The 18848-nt window shown below is 43.8% G+C and overlaps 1 protein-coding gene across 1 annotated transcript in view; it reads right to left on the reverse strand.

The window, feature by feature from the left end:
- Positions 1–2: 2 nt before the first annotated feature.
- Positions 3–18848, reverse strand: part of LOC134956771 (uncharacterized) — a 68760-nt gene continuing 49914 nt past the window's right edge. Inside the window, exons 15-16 of the mRNA XM_063938733.1 lie at positions 2126–2212; positions 3–85 (exon numbers count right to left, since the gene is read on the reverse strand). Coding sequence (XP_063794803.1) covers positions 2144–2212 — 69 coding nt within the window. The 3' untranslated portion in view covers positions 3–85; positions 2126–2143. The remainder of the gene's footprint in view (positions 86–2125; positions 2213–18848) is intronic.

Raw genomic sequence — 18848 nt, forward strand, 5'->3', positions numbered from 1 at the left:
TTTCCTTGACACTGAAAAAAAGATTTCTTGGCAATTATTGATTTCATTAGAAGTTGACGAATTTCATTGTTGACAGTCGGTGAATCTGTAAAAGATAAAATTGTTATTAAACTGAGTACTCAATGAGATAATACTCAATAATCAAGTATTGTGGGAGCTTTGTAAACTGGTGTGAGCCAAAGAGGTAATTTGGTCCTTTTGTCACAAAGCGGGCAGCTTCTATAACCACATTTCTGACATTGTTGAAAGGCTGAATGACAGATTTGGCTCTGTGGCTTTAATTGTATATAAAGGAAAATATGTTAGATGTATGAACAAGCATGGGAATCAAAAGACCTCTAAAATGGGAGACATTCGATATGTCGGCAGTTGGGATCCCATCGCTCAGCATACCAGCGCCGGGATTCCGTCAGCCAGCATACTGACAACTATTCTCCCCCTTGTGGCGTCCACGACACCCCTGGAGAGAGAATAAATAGCGTGATGCGCGTAGCACGCCACCATGCCCACAAGGGGTTCTTTTGCGCTCGCCATGCTGCCGGCATTCCGGCGGTTGGGATCCCAGTGCTAGTATGCTGGGCGCTGGGATCCCGAGCATCGTTAAAACGTAGTACACCCCTCTGAAATTGCAAGGTTTTAAGCCTCTATTTTATCTAGTGATGAGCGGATTCGGTTTTACTCGGTTTTACTCGGTTCTCAAAACCGAATCTTATTGGCTATCCAAAACACGTGACATCAGTGAGTCAATAAGATTCGGTTTTGAGAACCGAGTAAAACCGAGTAAAACCGAATCCGCCCATCACTAATTTTATCAGAGTGCTAACATCGTATAATGCTTTATTTAAAATCCATTAACAAGAAAATCTAAAACAGGACACACTGGAGCGATAACCCATTGCAACAAATCGGATACCAGCTTTTATAATTCAAACTACGGTTTATGTTATGGTATTTATCTCTGCAATTTGAGGGTACAATGTATGATTCTGGTACAACATAATCTGGTGTCTTTTTATTTGCCATATGAGTAATTTATTTCCCCACAACGTAATTAGACTGAGGTTTCCCACTGATCCTTAAAGGGATGTTTTGGGTACGTTCATATAAGCAACATTATAAACTAAATGTTCATTAGATTATTTTGCAGCACCGTAAATAGATACACTCTGCAACCATTTATACCCCTTTTAGACTTGTATAAACTTCCTGGGTTATTGCATGTGAATGCGCATTAACCAGGGACTTTGCTTAGTCTGAAAGGGTCTTGAAGGAATATCCCAGGTAAAGCGTCCCGGCATTTCATCCCAGGTCGTGACCTGGGTAGAAGCAGGAACCGACCCGGATGCAGTGCAGTGTGAACGGGTAAGCCGGGTCAAGGTGACCTAACACCTGTTCTCTGCATAGGAGGAGGCGACTCTTGGAAATAATCATCTCCAAGTGCTGCCTCCTGTAGTGCCAGCAGTGACCTCACAAACCCAGCAATATGCCGGGTGGGGCCGCAAGTCTGAAAGGGGTCTCAAGCCAGGTTGCATCTGGGAAGCACCCGTGTACAAATTCCCGGTTGCAAACTTGCTCTGGGAATCTGAAAGGGGTATAAGTAGTGAACGTATTTTATGCATACTGTAAGATCTATGCTTTTGTACCTCGTATTAATGCAAAAAATGTATATACCCATGTCCATTATGTGTAGCAGTGAGCAAAAGAAAAGGAGAGGGAGAGAAAGAGAGCAAGAGAGAGACAAAGGGAGAGGGTGAGATGGAGAGAGGGAGAGAGAAAGAGAGCGATCGATCTGATTGGCAACACCTCCACTCCACTTTTTAAATTTAGAAGTTTAGTAAATCTACACCTTAGAAAGTGTACATTTGCATGTTTCTCTCTCTTTTTATTTTTTGCATGTGATTATTACTCCATACGCTACCACAAAAGAAAAAGAAAAAAATCTGCTTGTAATACTCCAGTAGAAAATCACAATGCTGGGCTGTTCATTGATGTGTGCAATACATTTGGTCCTTAAGGCGGTAAATAAAGTTTATCCCAAAAAAATCTTACTAGAAATCGCTAGCAAACCTAAATATGTTGCATTTAAGGAACCTTTTTTTTTTTTGCTTCATAACATGGAACTTACATAAACTTGTATTATTCTTCACAATAAATTCCCCAAAAGTCCTCCACCACCGGGATTCTTACCAAGAAGGTCATCAATAGCTTTTGCCTGGTTATGAATAAATAAAATTACATTTATTATTATTATTATTGACAACTGCCATAATATACTGTATTTGGCCAATATTCATTGATATTTCAAAAATAAGTAGCAAACCCTTAATTAAAACATAAGTTAAAATGTTGAGCTTTTATTAAACATGGGACCCTTGGCATCATAAAACATTTGCTTACTCAATAAATTAGTTAACTTGCTTCGCCAAACTCCCCAATTTTGTTTTCATACAGTAGCTCTTTTATTTAATAGAAATGATCTCAGTAAATCTGTTTGCTATATTACATTATTGTATTGATAATTCTGTAACCAGAATAATTGTATACATTTAAAATTAATTTTACATTTAATCAATATATATTATAACTGAATAAAAATGAAAAGTCTATAAAGATAGAATATTTCTATAAACAGCAAAATCAACAATGCTTTGTAAACATGGAAAAAGTTTCAATGATGAAAGAAAGGATTGTGTTCTTAATAAATATCACCATAATTACCAGAACAGCCATGGTTTAGCTGTCCCATTAGTAAAACCATGTACTCCTTTGTGAATCCCACATATCGCACAGGTAAAAGAGGGGCATTTCCTGTGTAACAGGAATCCCCAATCCAGTGGATTGTAATCTCATACAAATAAAAAAAAACACTGTTTGCACAGATTTATCAAAGAGTGAAATGTTCTATTATCTGCAAATGCAGGTGTTTTTGCTGGTGGTAGGTTTTTTTTAATTTTCCTTTACACTATAGAGAAAAGGGTCGCTGCTGGTGAAAACCCCTACAGATGGTACAGATATTTATGTGTACCACCACAATACTTGTTATGTTACAATACCTCCATTTCAGGATGGCAAAAACTGATCAAAATCACTTAAAAAACGCTGTATTCTTAGACTATATTATTTTTTCATATTTAATGTTTTTATACTTTAGAAAAAAATATTTTGAAATAAGTTTTGAATAGCTGAAATCTGGGTAAACTGTCTCAAGTGTCTACAGAGACTGGTTCAGTGAAGTGGTAAATGGGGAAGCGGTTAACATACCGCCAGTCGGGATCCCGGCAATCACAATACAGATACTGGAATCCTGACAAGCAGTGAAATGCCGATGCCGGAATCCTGGCAGCACAGGCTATTCTCCCTCTATGGGTGTCCACAACATCAATAGAGGGAGAACATAACCTGTGGCGAGCGCAGCGAGCCATCTTGCCTGCATCACGGTGAGTGCAGCGAGCCCGTAAGGAGCTTTCTATAACTCGCCTCGATGCCGGCATACTGGTGGCTGGGATGCTGCTGATGGTATACTGACAGACGCCATCCAGGCCACCGGTATATCATTCTGACTCCGGTAAATGAACTCTTACTGCTCTGGGCTAGTATCACTAAGGCAGATGATCATCACCTAGTTATATTCTTTTAGTTTCAAATCAGATTCCCTGAGCCCATGATCTCGGAGTAGTTAATACTAGAGATGAGCGGGTTCAGTTCTCAGAGAACCGAACCCCCCCAAACATCACATTCCAAGCCAGAATCCGAGCCCAGCTTGGAACTTCCCACTGGACTCGGAAACCAAAACAAGGCAAAACATCATCATCCAACTGTCGGACTCTTTTGGATTCCATATAAACAGCTGCACGTCACTGCCATTTTAACTCTGGACTTGGAGAGTGAGGGAGACAGACCTCTGTCTCTCTCTGTGGGTGGTGGCATCGGGTAGGGTCAGTGTGTTCTCTGTAGGGGTGCTGTTCCAGTTCCTGTCACTGTGGTGTCAATGTGCTGTTAGGGGTGCTGTCCTGGCTGTCACTGGTGTTTCATGTGCTGTTATGGGTGCTGCAGCTGTACATGGGTGTTGTTGTCCTGGCTGTCACTGTGTTGTACAGGAGGCAGGGGCACTGTCCTCCTGTATGCAGTGAAAACACAGGGGTGTTGCCTGTAAAAATTCAGGGATACAGTGTAAATACATGTACACTGACCCTGTCTTTTATGTTGTACAAATTCTGGGGTGCAGTTAAAATAAATGTACACTGGCCCTTTCTTGTATGCTGTACAAATTCTGGGGTGCAGTGAAAATAAATGTACACTGGCCTTGTCTTGTATGCTGTAAATAATCTGGGGTGCTGCTGTGAAAATAAATGTACATGGGTCCTGTATGCTGTAAAAACACAGGGGTGCTGCTGTTAAAATAAACATACACTGGTCCTGTATGCTGTACTAAAAATATAGGGGTGATGCTGTTATAATAAAATTACACTGGTCCTGTATGCTGTAGTAAAAACACAGGGGTGATGCTGTTAAAATAAAAGTACACTGGTCCTGTATGCTTTAAAAATACAGGGGTGCTGCTGTTATAATAAAAGTACACTGGTCCTGTATGCTGTAGTAAAAATACAGGAGTGATGCTGTTAAAATAAAAGTACACTGGCTCTGTATGCTGAAAGATACAGGGGTGATGTTGTTAAAATAAAAGTACACTGGTCCTGTATGCTTTCAAAATACAGGGGTGCTGCTGTTAAAATAAAAGTACACTGGTCCTGTATGCTGTAGTAAAAATACAGGGGTGCTGCTGTTAAAATGAAAGTACACTGGCCCTGTATGCTGTAAAAATACAGGGTGCTGCTGTTAAAATAAAAGTACACTGGTCCTGTATGCTGTAAAATACAGGGGTTCTGCTGTTAAAATGAAAGTACACTGGTCCTGTATGTTGTAAAAATACAGGGGTGCGGCTGTTAAAATAACAGTACCCTGGTCCTGTATACTGTAAAAATACAGGGATGCTGCTGTTAAAATAAAAGTATACTGGTTCTGTGTGCTGCAGTAAAAATATAGGGGTGTTGCTGTTAAAATAAAAGTACACTGGCCCTGTATGCTTTAAAAATACAGGGTGGTGCTGTTAAAATAAAAGTACACTTGTCCTGTATGCTTTAAAAATTCAGGGGTGCTGCTGTTACAATAAAAGTACACTGGTCCTGTGTGCTGTAAAAATACAGGGTTGCTGCTGTTAAAATAAACATACACTGGTCCTGTATGCTTTACTAAAGATTTAGGGGTGCTGCTGTTGAAACAAAATTACACTGGTCCTGTATGCTGTAGTAAAAATACAGGTGTGATGCAGTTAAAATAAAAGTACACTGGTCCTGTATGCTTTAAAAATACAGGGGTGCTGCTGTTATAATAAAAGTACACTGGTCCTGTATGCTGTAGTAAAAATACAGGAGTGATGCTATTAAAATAAAAGTACACTGGCTCTGTATGCTGAAAGATACAGGGGTGATGTTGTTAAAATAAAAGTACACTGGTCCTGTATGCTTTCAAAATACAGGGGTGCTGCTGTTAAAATAAAAGTACACTGGTCCTGTATGCTGTAGTAAAAATACAGGGGTGCTGCTGTTAAAATGAAAGTACACTGGCCCTGTATGCTGTAAAAATACAGGGTGCTGCTGTTAAAATAAAAGTACACTGGTCCTGTATGCTGTAAAATACAGGGGTTCTGCTGTTAAAATGAAAGTACACTGGTCCTGTATGTTGTAAAAATACAGGGGTGCGGCTGTTAAAATAACAGTACACTGGTCCTGTATACTGTAAAAATACAGGGATGCTGCTGTTAAAATAAAAGTACACTGGTTCTGTGTGCTGCAGTAAAAATATAGGGGTGTTGCTGTTAAAATAAAAGTACACTGGCCCTGTATGCTTTAAAAATACAGGGTGGTGCTGTTAAAATAAAAGTACACTTGTCCTGTATGCTTTAAAAATTCAGGGGTGCTGCTGTTACAATAAAAGTACACTGGTCCTGTGTGCTGTAAAAATACAGGGTTGCTGCTGTTAAAATAAACATACACTGGTCCTGTATGCTTTACTAAAGATTTAGGGGTGCTGCTGTTGAAACAAAATTACACTGGTCCTGTATGCTGTAGTAAAAATACAGGTGTGATGCTGTTAAAATAAAAGTACACTGGTCCTGTATGTTTTAAAAATACAGGGGTGCTGCTGTTATAATAAAAGTACACTGGTCCTGTATGCTGTAGTAAAAATACAGGAGTGATGCTGTTAAAATAAAAGTACACTGGTTCTGTATGCTGAAAGATACAGGGGTGATGTTAAAATAAAAGTACACTGGTCCTGTATGCTTTCAAAATACAGGGGTGCTGCTGTTAAAATAAAAGTACACTGGTCCTGTATGCTGTAGTAAAAATACAGGGGTGCTGCTGTTAAAATGAAAGTACACTGGCCCTGTATGCTGTGAAAATACAGGGTGCTGCTGTTAAAATAAAAGTACACTGGTCCTGTATGCTGTGAAATACAGGGGCGCTGCTGTTTTAATGAAAGTACACTGGTCCTATATACTGTAAAAATACAGGGGTGTTGCTGTTAAAATAAAAGTTCACTGGCCCTGTATGCTGTAAAAATACAGGGTGGTGCTGTTAAAATAAAAGTACACTTGTCCTGTATGCTTTAAAAATTCAGGGGTGCTGCTGTTACAATAAAAGTACACTAGTCCTGTATGCTGTAAAAATACAGGGTTGCTGCTGTTAAAATAAACATACACTGGTCCTGTATGCTTTACTAAAGATTTAGGGGTGCTGCTGTTGAAATAATATTACACTGGTCCTGTATGCTGTAGTAAAAATACAGGTGTGATGCTGTTAAAATAAAAGTACACTGGTCCTGTATGCTTTAAAAATACAGGGGTGCTGCTGTTATAATAAAAGTACACTGGTCCTATATGCTGTAGTAAAAATACAGGAGTGATGCTGTTAAAATAAAAGTACACTGGTTCTGTATGCTTTCAAAATACAGGGGTGCTGCTGTTAAAATAAAAGTACACTGGTCCTGTATGCTGTAGTAAAAATACAGGGGTGCTGCTGTTAAAATGAAAGTACACTGGCCCTGTATGCTGTGAAAATACAGGGTGCTGCTGTTAAAATAAAAGTACATTGGTCCTGTATGCTGTAAAATACAGGGTTGCTGCTGTTTTAATGAAAGTACATTGGTCCTATATACTGTAAAAATACAGGGGTGCTGCTGTTAAAATAAAAGTACACTGGTTCTGTGTGCTGTAGTAAAAATACAGGGGTGTTGCTATTAAAATAAAAGTACACTGGCCCTGTATGCTGTAATAATACGGGGTGGTGCTGTTAAAATAAAAGTACACTGGTCCTGTATACTGTAAAAATACTGGGGTGCGGCTGTTAAAATAAAAGTACACTGCACCTGCATGCTGTAAAATACAGGGGTACAGTGAAAGTAAATGTACACTGGCCTTGCCTTTTGAGCTGTAAAATTACAGGGGTGTTGTGAAAATACAGGGGTGCTGGTACTGTCCATGGCTGCGATATCTAGGCCTGGTCTTCACAACACTGTATGGGAAGAGGAGGCTCCTACCACCATTTGCACGCCCTCTGCAAGTACTGGGAGGAGCACCTCCAGTCCAGTTGCTGATATTGATATTGAGGCTGTCACTGTAGAAGTACACCAGGATGAGGAGGATATTAGTGTAGCTGGCGCTGAGGAGGAAGTTGACAATGAGGATTCTGATGGTGATGTGGTTTGTGTGAATAAGGCACCAGTGGAGACAGTTGTTGGCCATGGGATGAAAAAGTCCATTGTCATGCCTCGGCAAAATACCAAAAAAAGCCACCCCTTTGGTGTGGAATTATTTCTCCACAGGTGTCACGCCATTGATTGCCTTTGTCAATCCATAATAAGTAGGGGTAAGGACGTTAACCACTTAGGAACATCCTTCCTTATACGATACCTGTAGTGCATTCATCATAAGTCATTGTCAAGTTCAGAAACTTTGGGTAATAGCATAAGCAGTCCACTGACACCTAAATGATGTGGTATGTTTGAATATTATTTCTCTGTGAGGATGTAAACACTGAAAGGGGGAATCTGAGGATGAGGATGACATATTGCCACTGTAGAGCCAGTTTGCACAAGGAGAGATTAATTGCTTCTTTTTTGTTGGGGCCCCAAACAAACCAATCATTTCAGCCACAGTTGTGTGGCACACCCTGTCGATATAATTGATGTTTGTAAAAGTGTGCTTCCTATGCTGTATAAATACAGATGTGCTGCCGTATAATTCTAGTGGTGCTGCTGTACTTGGTTTAAATGAAAGCCTAGAACACATATGAAACAAGCTTAAACAACACAAACATATTTTTGAAAACATAGCCACAAAGGTGGTAATGGAAATTGCAATTTTGATGAAGTGTTTCCCAATGAGACCACATTTGTGGCCAAAATCAGTCAATCTCAGAAGAGACAGAATCATAATCCAGCGCAACTGCAGGAGAGGTAAAAGAGAGATTTTCAGCTGGAGTATTAGAGAGAGGTTCTTATCAATTATTTCATGTTAGGGATTCACTCAAATGAATGGCTCCATTAGTCAACCTTAATTTTGATTTATTATTAATGTTCCACATTTTGGGATTATTTATTTACAGGATGCGCATTTGTTGTACAGGGTTCTTTTCCTATGGGCTGCATAGGGCTGTCGCAAGACCTTGCGGTGTTAAACAGAATTTCAGTGATCCTGCATTGCATCAGCTTTCCATTGCACTGCAGCACTAGATGGGCCAGGAGCTGCTGTGAGGCACAAACAGTTACTGAATAAGGCCCAGTATGGAATCTCATGGTGGCTTACAGCCAGGAAAATGTCTCGCTTGCCAGACTGTGGCATGCTGTGGGTACAGAGGTTAGCATTGTTCCTCCCACAGTCCTGCTTATAGTATGAAATGATTTTTGACTGTTGAGTGGTAAGATCCACTAGGCACGGGCTCAATAGCAAAAAATTCACTGCACAGTCCTCCTTAGTACTGTACTGAACCCACCCGAACTCAACTTGTCCCATCTGGGGCTGCTGTGGGGGCTCAGGAGGGGCTGCTAAAACATCTAAGGCTGCTTTATTTAAAAATTAAATATGAAAAAAATAAGAAGACAGACAGGTTTGCTCACATGCGTGTAACTGGGACACACAGGTATGCTCACATGCGTGTAACTGGGAGCTGTGAAAAACAAAAATAAGGCATCTGCCACAAAATATGTAAATAAAAATGCAATAAAAAATTGATAAAAAGAAACCCACGAGATTTTAACAAAATAAGTCTCCAGACTGCATGGAGGGGAAAATATCCAACCTTGATCCTTGCCTCTTCTCATAATGTGAAAAGTCATCAAATATGTAGGTGGTATGTTTTTAGCTATCTATGATTTGGAGCATTTGATGAGCTTTTTCCAGGGGGACCACCTGTTTTCTGAAATGATGGGTTTATTAAACTGTGCATGTCCTGTTTAATTAACATAAGGGTGGGTGGGAGGGCCAAGGACAATTCCATAGTGCGCCTCTTTTTTATCTTTGCAATATGTGCTCTTTGGGGCCTAGTTTGTAAAACTGCCATACTGTCTGCAATGCAGTGCCACTCCTAGATGGGCATGGTGTTTTTGCCGCCTACTTGTGTCACTTAGCTTAGTCATCCAGCTACCTCGGTGCAACCTTTTGGCCTAAAAACAATATTGTGAGGTGTTCAGAATAGACTGGAAATGAGTAGAAATGAATGTTATTGAGATTAATAATACCGTAGGATCACAATTACCCCCAAACTCTGTGATTTTAGCTGTTTTTATGTATCTTTTTAAAAAAAACATTTAGATCCAAAACCAAAATCCAAAAGGGTGGTTTTGGCAAAACCAATCCAGATCCAAAACACGAATGGAGATCCAGATCCAAAACCAAAACGCAAAACCAAAACGCAAAACCTGAAAAGTGTCCACCGCACATCTCTAGAACTTCATACTATTCCTACTGTAATTCTAATTTTTTGCCAATGAGTGCAGGTTACATCTCCGATAATAAGTAGGATTGTAATTTGAGAATTAATGTTTTGGAAATAGGGCAGGGTGCTGTTGGTACCAGTACCAACATTTAAGAAAAGGGAGGGCAATACAGTTACCTTCCACTACAACATATTCATTTATTTTTATTTAGTTCAATTTACCTTTTGTCTTTAAATGTATTTTTTTTCATACCATATTTATATTGAGTTTTAATAGTAATGGATATAGGCAGGTACAGAAAAAAAGTGGAGACAGGGGGAAGGGGTTGACGGTACACACAAATGAGCAAAGAGCATACAAAATGCATCTAGGTCCAAGATAAAAATCACATGGAAATACATACGAATCAATGTACATAGTAATATAATGATATAATAATATAGTAGAAGAAGAAAATGTCAAGTTACCGGCTTGATCATATGCATACACAGAAGAATATACAATTACTGGTTCATATCCAGTGAGAACGGTCTACCGGCCAGCCCAGGGGCTCTCATTAACCAATAATTGCTCCACAGGAACCAGCGCAGCCAGTGACAAGTGGCTGAAGAGTAATAAGTAGCCCCTGCTGTTTCAAACTCATAATGGGATTGGGTCATATTTCCGATAGCTTCAATAGTGGGGACAGTTTGTGTATGCCAGTGATGGGCTAACAGAAGTTTTGCTGCGATAAGTACTGTGTATGGCCCATTATGTATCAGTCGTTCGGCGTAAAGGTCACCAAAATATACATGGCGCAGAGCTAATTTCGGATGAGGGGATACCGGAAATCCTAGGACTCTTGAGATAAGTGTAAACACCAAGTTCCATAGGCTAGTAATTGTGGGGCATGACCAAGAAATATGTAACAAGTTAACGTTCACACATTGCCACAATTTCGCCAACATAGGTTGGAGATAGAGGGTTGCATGGCGTGTAGGCGTGCAGGTGTTAAATATAAACAGGTAAGAAGTTTGTAAAATAATTCAGCATGGGACAAGCATCTCCGCAGTCAAAACTGGTTTGAAATATTGATTTCCAGTCCTCATCTGAAATAGTACAGGCTAAATCAGCTTCCCAATCAACCTGGGACATGAATTTCTTGAGGGATTGAGATCCAGTCGCAAGATTATACCACCGCGTGATACACCCCCTACTATCCTTTTTAATAAGTAAATCATGCACATATTTAGGTATGGTGGATACTCCACCGGGAGACCGTGTGGGTCCTGACAACCAATTTCTTAATTGGAGAAATTTGTAAAAGCCCTTATGAGACAAGGAGAATTGTGATTGTATTTGATTAAAAGGCAGTAAAGGGCCCGCCACGGTCACCTCACGGAGACACCACCCCTCTGGACATCCATGTGTCAAACAGAAGATCCAGTATGACAGGCCAGACCCCTTAGTGAAAGGTCAGTGGAAGGGAGGGAGACCTCAGTCATTTTGGATACAAGTTCTAGCCACGCCCTGCACGTGGATTGTACCACACTGGACCCAATGGCCACATTTCCCTTCAGTTGCTGGAACCCACAGCACATCATCCAAAGGGAATGGGGATAATAATCCTTGCTCCAGGTACTCCCAAAATTTAGGTTCATCATGATCAGTCCACGCTCCCATCTGGGCAAGGACACAAGCTAGAGGATAAGACCACAAATCTGTGTGTGTGTGTGTGTGTGTGGGGGGGGGCATTCTGCAGTCCATGTGTGTTTGTGTGATGTGCTGAAAGGAAAAGGGGAAGGGATTGTTGTTGCACAGGAAACAATGGAGGTCATTTCGAGTTGATCGTTCACTAGCAGTTTTTAGCAGCTGTGCAAACGCATTGTCGCCGCCCACTGGGGAGTGTATTTTTGCTTTGCAGATGTGCGAACGCTTGTGCAGCAGAGCGCCTGCAAAATCTTTTTGTGCAAAACAAGACCAGTCCTGTAGTTATTCCTTGTGTGCTTTGATTCTAATGACGGAGGGACGGCTTTTGACGTCACACACCTGCCCAGCGAACGCCCAGCCACGCCTGTGTTTTTCCAAACACTCACTGAAAACGGTCAGTTGACACCCAGAAACGCCCACTTCATGTCAATCTTCCTGCGTTCAGCCGTGCAACAGGAATGTTCTTTAGACTGTGCAAACCCACGATGCTCATTGTACCTGTACGACGCGCATTGCGCATTGCAGAAATGCAGATTTTTAGCCTGATCGCTGCGAACAACGGCAGCTAGCGATCAACTCGGAATGACCCTCACTGTCTCTATGTTTCTTTGTTATGTATTTGAGTATTTAAAACCCCTAATGTCAATTGTTTATAACATTTGATATCCGTTGTTGGGGTTGCTACCACAGATCATGTAATTGTTGAGAAAAAACACAAAAGGAGGAGGATCTGTTTCCGGTGCACTATAGATTTAAAACATAACTTTTAATCAGTTATTAAAATAAATTATGTTTATTATTTCATCTGAAATCTTACAGATGAATTGTATGCGATTGTAAGATTTCAGATGAAATAATAAACACAATTTATTTTAATAACTGACTAAAAGTCATATTTTAAATCTATAGTGCACCAGAAACAGATCCCTTTTCCTCTTTTTGTGTTTGTGTGATGTGCAGTCTAAGTGTGTGTGTGAGGGAGGGAGCAATTTGCATTCAGTGCATGTGTAGGGAAAGGGGACAGTCTGCACAGGACCTTAACTACCTGTGGGCTGATGGTGCTACACACCATCTGCATCCAACCCGATTGGCCACCGACAGCTGCAGCTCTGCCCACTATAACATATAAAGTAACATTGTGCCCGGCTTGTCTGGTGGACGCACAGCAGGTGCCCGCTGATATATATTCTAGCTGCCTGCGCCAGTGCCGTAACTAGGCATTTTAGCGCTGTGTGCAAGAAACGACAGTGGCGCCCCCCCACCCCATGTAAGACAGGGGCAGTGCGCGCCGGAGGCGCGCAAAAAAATTATAGGGGCGTGGCTTCACGGGGAAGGGGCGTGGCCACAAAATAATAGCAATTCATACTACGGTGCACAGTAGTCTACATTATTAAAATTACGCTGCACAGTAGCGCCACTACACCAGGTAGAGCCCCTTTTATACATTACAGCAGACAGTGTCCCCCTTTTTACACATTGCGGCAGCCAGTCCCCCTTTTTACACATTGCGGCAGCCAGTCTCCCTTTTTACACATTGCGGCAGCCAGGGCCCTTTCTTACACATTGCGGCAGCCAGGCCCCCTTTTTACACATTGTGGCAGATAAACCCTTTTTTTACACATTGCGGCAGCCAGTCCCCCTTTTTATACATTGCGGCAGATAGACCCTTTTTACACATTGCGTCAGCCAGTCCCCCTTTTTACACATTACAGCAGCCAGTCTCCCTTTTAACACATTGCGGCAGCCGGTCCTTCTTTTTACACATTGCGGCAGACAGCGTCCCTTTTTTACAATTACAGCAGACAGCGTCCCCGTTTTTACACATTACGGCAGACGGTGTCCCCCTTTATACACATTGCGGCAGCCAGTCCCCCTTTTTACACATTACGGCAGCCAGTCCCCCTTTTTACACATTGCGGCAGATAGACCCTTTTTACACATTGCGGCAGCCAGCCCCATTTTACACATTGCGGCAGCCAGGACCCCATTTTACACATTGCGGCAGCCATCCCCCTTTTTTACACATTGCGGCAGCCAGTCCCATTTTTTACACATTGCGGCAGCCAGTCCCATTTTTTACACATTGCGGCAGCCAGTCCCATTTTTTACACATTGCGGCAGCCAGTCCCATTTTACACATTGCGGCAGCCAGTCCCATTTTTTACACATTGCGGCAGGCGGTGTCCGAGAGAGAGACAGAGAGAGAGAGACAGAGAGAGACAGAGAGAGAGAGAGAGAGAGAGGGGGGGGGGGATATACTTACCTTCTCCCCGCTGACAGGCTCCTCGTGCTGCTCCCTCTGTGCAGGCAGTGAGATGAGAAGGAGGAGGAGGGAGGGGGAGCAGGGAGCCGCAGCAGCGCTATGTTATTGGTAGTAAGCGCCGCTGCAGCATCCCCCTCTCCTTCTGTATTGGCTGCCGGGTAGCCAATACGGAAGGAGAGGGGGATGCTGCAGCGGCGCTTACTACCAATAACATAGCGCTGCTGCGGCTCCCTGCTCCCCCTCCCTCCTCCTTCTCCGCTGCCTCTGGCGCTGATGTCTTCTAGCTTCACAGCGCGGCGCACGGCGCAGAGACTTAGAGGCGGCATGTAATGAGTCAATTTGACTCATTACATGCCGCTGGCCGTGCGCCCCCAGGGCAACTGCGCTTTGTGCCAAGCCCCCTTGGCACACACGTAGTTACGGCTCTGGCCTGCGCAATCATCACATAGGTACTGCTGCGTATGTGTTAGTCTCTCTCTCTCTCTCTCTCTCTCTCTCTCTCTCCTCCCTACCACTCTCTCTGTCTCTCTACCTGCCACCTTTCTTTCCTTTCTACCCTATCTCTCCCTCCCTCTCTCTTTTGTGACTCTACCTTCTATAATCTGTAAAAGGAGACACTGCCTGACGTAACGTGTAAAAGGGGGATCTACCTGGTGTAATATGTGTGATAGGGGCTCTACCTGGAGTAATGTGTAAAAGGGGCTCTACCTGGCATAATGTGTGACTGGCTCTACCTGGCATAATGTGTGACAGGGACTCTACCTGCCATAATGTGTAAAAGGGGCTCTACCTGGCACAATGTGTGACAGACTCTACCCGGAGGTATATGTAAAAGGGGACTCTACCTGGTGTAATGTGTGTAGATGGCGCTACTGTGCGACGTCATTTGAATAATGGGGACTGCTGTGCAGCGTAATATGAATTGGTATTATTTTGTGGCCACGCCCCTTCCCCATAAAGCCACATCCCTATATTTTTAACCCTCACTGGCCCTGTTTTACATATGCAGGGGGGCGCTGATGCTGGTTCTTGCACACAGTGGTAAAATGTATAGTTACGGCACTGCTGATGGGTATAAGTAGAATTCTCACCAGCACAGACAGCGGTGTGTTAGCTGGATCGTCTTCTCCCAGCCTCGTGCTGGAGGAAAGGTCACTGGCCTTATTCGACCAGAGCCGGCCCCTCCTGTATTATGTTCTGGGCATGCGGCTCAGGAGCGTGGCTGGCCGGGGCTGCGGTGCAGGAAGCGGGCCACGTGAGTGCTGGACTCCGGCTGCCATCCCGCAGGCCCGGGGACTTCTCGGAAATCCAGCACCGGTCTCTCCTCCCCATGGCAGGCTCAGGCATTAGCCACAAGATAACAGCCTCTCAGCAGCCTGGGGGCCAGACAGCAGCTCCAGCCATGGAGGGGGGAGCGGCCCAGCGGCAGCACCAGCAGCACTAACATAGCAGCGATCACTGGGATCGAGAGGACACGGCTCCCCGTACTCCTCGCTCACATTGCTCTCTTCATTGCCACACTTCAGCGGCTAATGCCTTATGGCACTATATTAAACTGCACACCCCCTGTCTGTCATCTGTCATTACCATGTGCATCTATATAATTAATGTACGTGTGTGTGTATATATATATATATATATGTGTGTGTATTTATATGTGTGTACACCCGTCCCTCTCCCACCTCCGGCTCCCCTGCACCCTCCCCTGCCCCACCTGCAGCAATAAAAATATTGCACGCCCTAAGGGCATGCAAGGGATAAGGGGGCGTCCCCTTGCGATGGTGTGAAGAGCGCCTGTAGGGTGCGAAGAATAACCAAGTATTTAATAAAAAGAGAATTAAAGTATATAGTAAGTGATTAGGGAGTAAAGGGGGGTATTGACGAGAGAGATGTGTGCTGAGCGATCTTAACACAGACCGCTCAGCACACATCTCTCCACCCGCTCAGCACAGTGCGATGTGCTGAGCGAGAGGGGGGACGGACGGGGGTTCGCTCACTTCACATGCTGGGGGGCATGCACACTGCAGATCCGTGCTTAAAATCTAAGCATTCTAGTCAGCTTGCTTAGATTTTAAACACGGATCTCTCCGTATGTTCCCCCCTTAAGATAGGGATAGTCCTAGATAAATAAAGTAACTTTGTCAGAATCATCATTTTCAAAACTTATCCAAGACACATGTTGCATCATCCATTCCGTAAGCAAAAATTATACGTAGAAGTGATGAATAATTAGCTGAAATTAGATTGGCCACTCTCGGGGTGATCTGGACCGCCAAGTATTTGAGGCTTCTCTCCTGCCAGACATAGAGATGTGCACCGGAAATTTTTCGCGTTTTGTGTTTTGGTTTTGGGTTCGGTTCCGCGGCCGTGTTTTGTGTTCGAACGCGTTTTGGCAAAACCTCACCGAATTTTTTTTGTCGGATTCGGGTGTGTTTTGGATTCTGGTGTTTTTTTCAAAAAACCCTAGAAAACAGCTTAAATCATAGAATTTGGGGGTCATTTTGATCCCAAAGTATTATTAACCTCAATAACCATAATTTCCACTCATTTTCAGTCTATTCTGAACACCTCACACCTCACAATATTATTTTTAGTCCTAAAATTTGCACCGAGGTCGCTGGATGACTAAGCTCAGCGACCCAAGTGGCCGACACAAACACCTGGCCCATCTAGGAGTGGCACTGCAGTGTCACGCAGGATGGCCCTTCCAAAAAACACTCCCCAAACAGCACATGACGCAAAGAAAAAAAGAGGCGCAATGAGGTAGCTGTGTGACTAAGCTCAGCGACCCTAGTGGCCGACACAAACACCTGGCCCATCTAGGAGTGGCACTGCAGTGTCAGGCAGGATGGCCCTTCCAAAAAACACTCCCCAAACAGCACATGACGCAAAGAAGAAAAAAAAGAGGCGCAATGAGGTAGCTGTGTGACTAAGCTCAGCGACCCAAGTGGCCGACACAAACACCTGGCCCATCTAGGAGTGGCACTGCAGTGTCACGCAGGATGGCCCTTCCAAAAAACACTCCCCAAACAGCACATGACGCAAAGAAAAAAAGAGGCGCAATGAGGTAGCTGTGTGACTAAGCTCAGCGACCCAAGTGGCCGACACAAACACCTGGCCCATCTAGGAGTGGCACTGCAGTGTCAGGCAGGATGGCCCTTCCAAAAAATACTCCCCAAACAGCACATGACGCAAAGAAGAAAAAAAAGAGGCGCAATGAGGTAGCTGTGTGACTAAGCTCAGCGACCCTAGTGGCCGACACAAACACCTGGCCCATCTAGGAGTGGCACTGCAGTGTCAGGCAGGATGGCCCTTCCAAAAAACACTCCCCAAACAGCACATGACGCAAAGAAGAAAAAAAAAGAGGCGCAATGAGGTAGCTGTGTGACTAAGCTCAGCGACCCTAGTGGCCGACACAAACACCTGGCCCATCTAGGAGTGGCACTGCAGTGTCACGCAGGATGGCCCTTCCAAAAAACACTCCCCAAACAGCACATGACGCAAAGAAAAATGAAAGAAAAAAGAGGTGCAAGATGGAATTGTCCTTGGGCCCTCCCACCCACCCTTATGTTGTATAAACAGGACATGCACACTTTAACCAACCCATCATTTCAGTGACAGGGTCTGCCACACGACTGTGACTGAAATGACGGGTTGGTTTGGACCCCCACCAAAAAAGAAGCAATTAATCTCTCCTTGCACAAACTGGCTCTACAGAGGCAAGATGTCCACCTCATCATCATCCTCCGATTCATCACCGTGTACATCCCCCTCCTCACAGATTATCAATTCGTCCCCACTGGAATCCACCATCACAGCTCCCTGTGTACTTTGTGGAGGCAATTGCTGCTGGTGAATGTCTCCATGGAGGAATTGATTATAATTCATTTTAATGAACATCATCTTCTCCACATTTTCTGGAAGTAACCTCGTACGCCGATTGCTGACAAGGTGAGCGGCGGCACTAAACACTCTTTCGGAGTACACACTTGTGGGAGGGCAACTTAGGTAGAATAAAGCCAGTTTGTGCAAGGGCCTCCAAATTGCCTCTTTTTCCTGCCAGTATACGTACGGACTGTCTGACGTGCCTACTTGGATGCGGTCACTCATATAATCCTCCACCATTCTTTCAATGGGGAGAGAATCATATGCAGTGACAGTAGACGACATGTCCGTAATCGTTGGCAGGTCCTTCAGTCCGGACCAGATGTCAGCATCAGCAGTCGCTCCAGACTGCCCTGCATCACCGCCAGCGGGTGGGCTCGGAATTCTGAGCCTTTTCCTCGCACCCCCAGTTGCGGGAGAATGTGAAGGAGGAGATGTTGACAGGTCGCGTTCCGCTTGACTTGACAATTTTCTTACCAGCAGTTCTTTGAACCCCTGCAGACTTGTGTCTGCTGGAAAGAGAGATCCAAGGTAGGTTTTAAATCTAGGATCGAGCACGGTGGCCAAAATGTAGTGCTCTGATTTCAACAGATTGACCACCCGTGAATCCTTGTTAAGCGAATTAAGGGCTCCATCCACAAGTCCCACATGCCTAGCGGAATCGCTCTGTGTTAGCTCCTCCTTCAATGTCTCCAGCTTCTTCTGCAAAAGCCTGATGAGGGGAATGACCTGACTCAGGCTGGCAGTGTCTGAACTGACTTCACGTGTGGCAAGTTCAAAAGGTTGCAGAACCTTGCACAACGTTGAAATCATTTTCCACTGCGCTTGAGACAGGTGCATTCCACCTCCTATATCGTGCTCAGTTGTATAGGCTTGAATGGCCTTTTGCTGCTCCTCCAACCTCTGAAGCATATAGAGGGTTGAATTCCACCTCGTTACCACTTCTTGCTTCAGATGATGGCAGGGCAGGTTCAGGCGTTTTTGGTGTTGCTCCAGTCTTCTGTACGTGGTGCCTGTA

The sequence above is a fragment of the Pseudophryne corroboree genome, chromosome 9, assembly GCF_028390025.1.
Source record: "Pseudophryne corroboree isolate aPseCor3 chromosome 9, aPseCor3.hap2, whole genome shotgun sequence".
NCBI lineage: Eukaryota > Metazoa > Chordata > Amphibia > Anura > Myobatrachidae > Pseudophryne > Pseudophryne corroboree.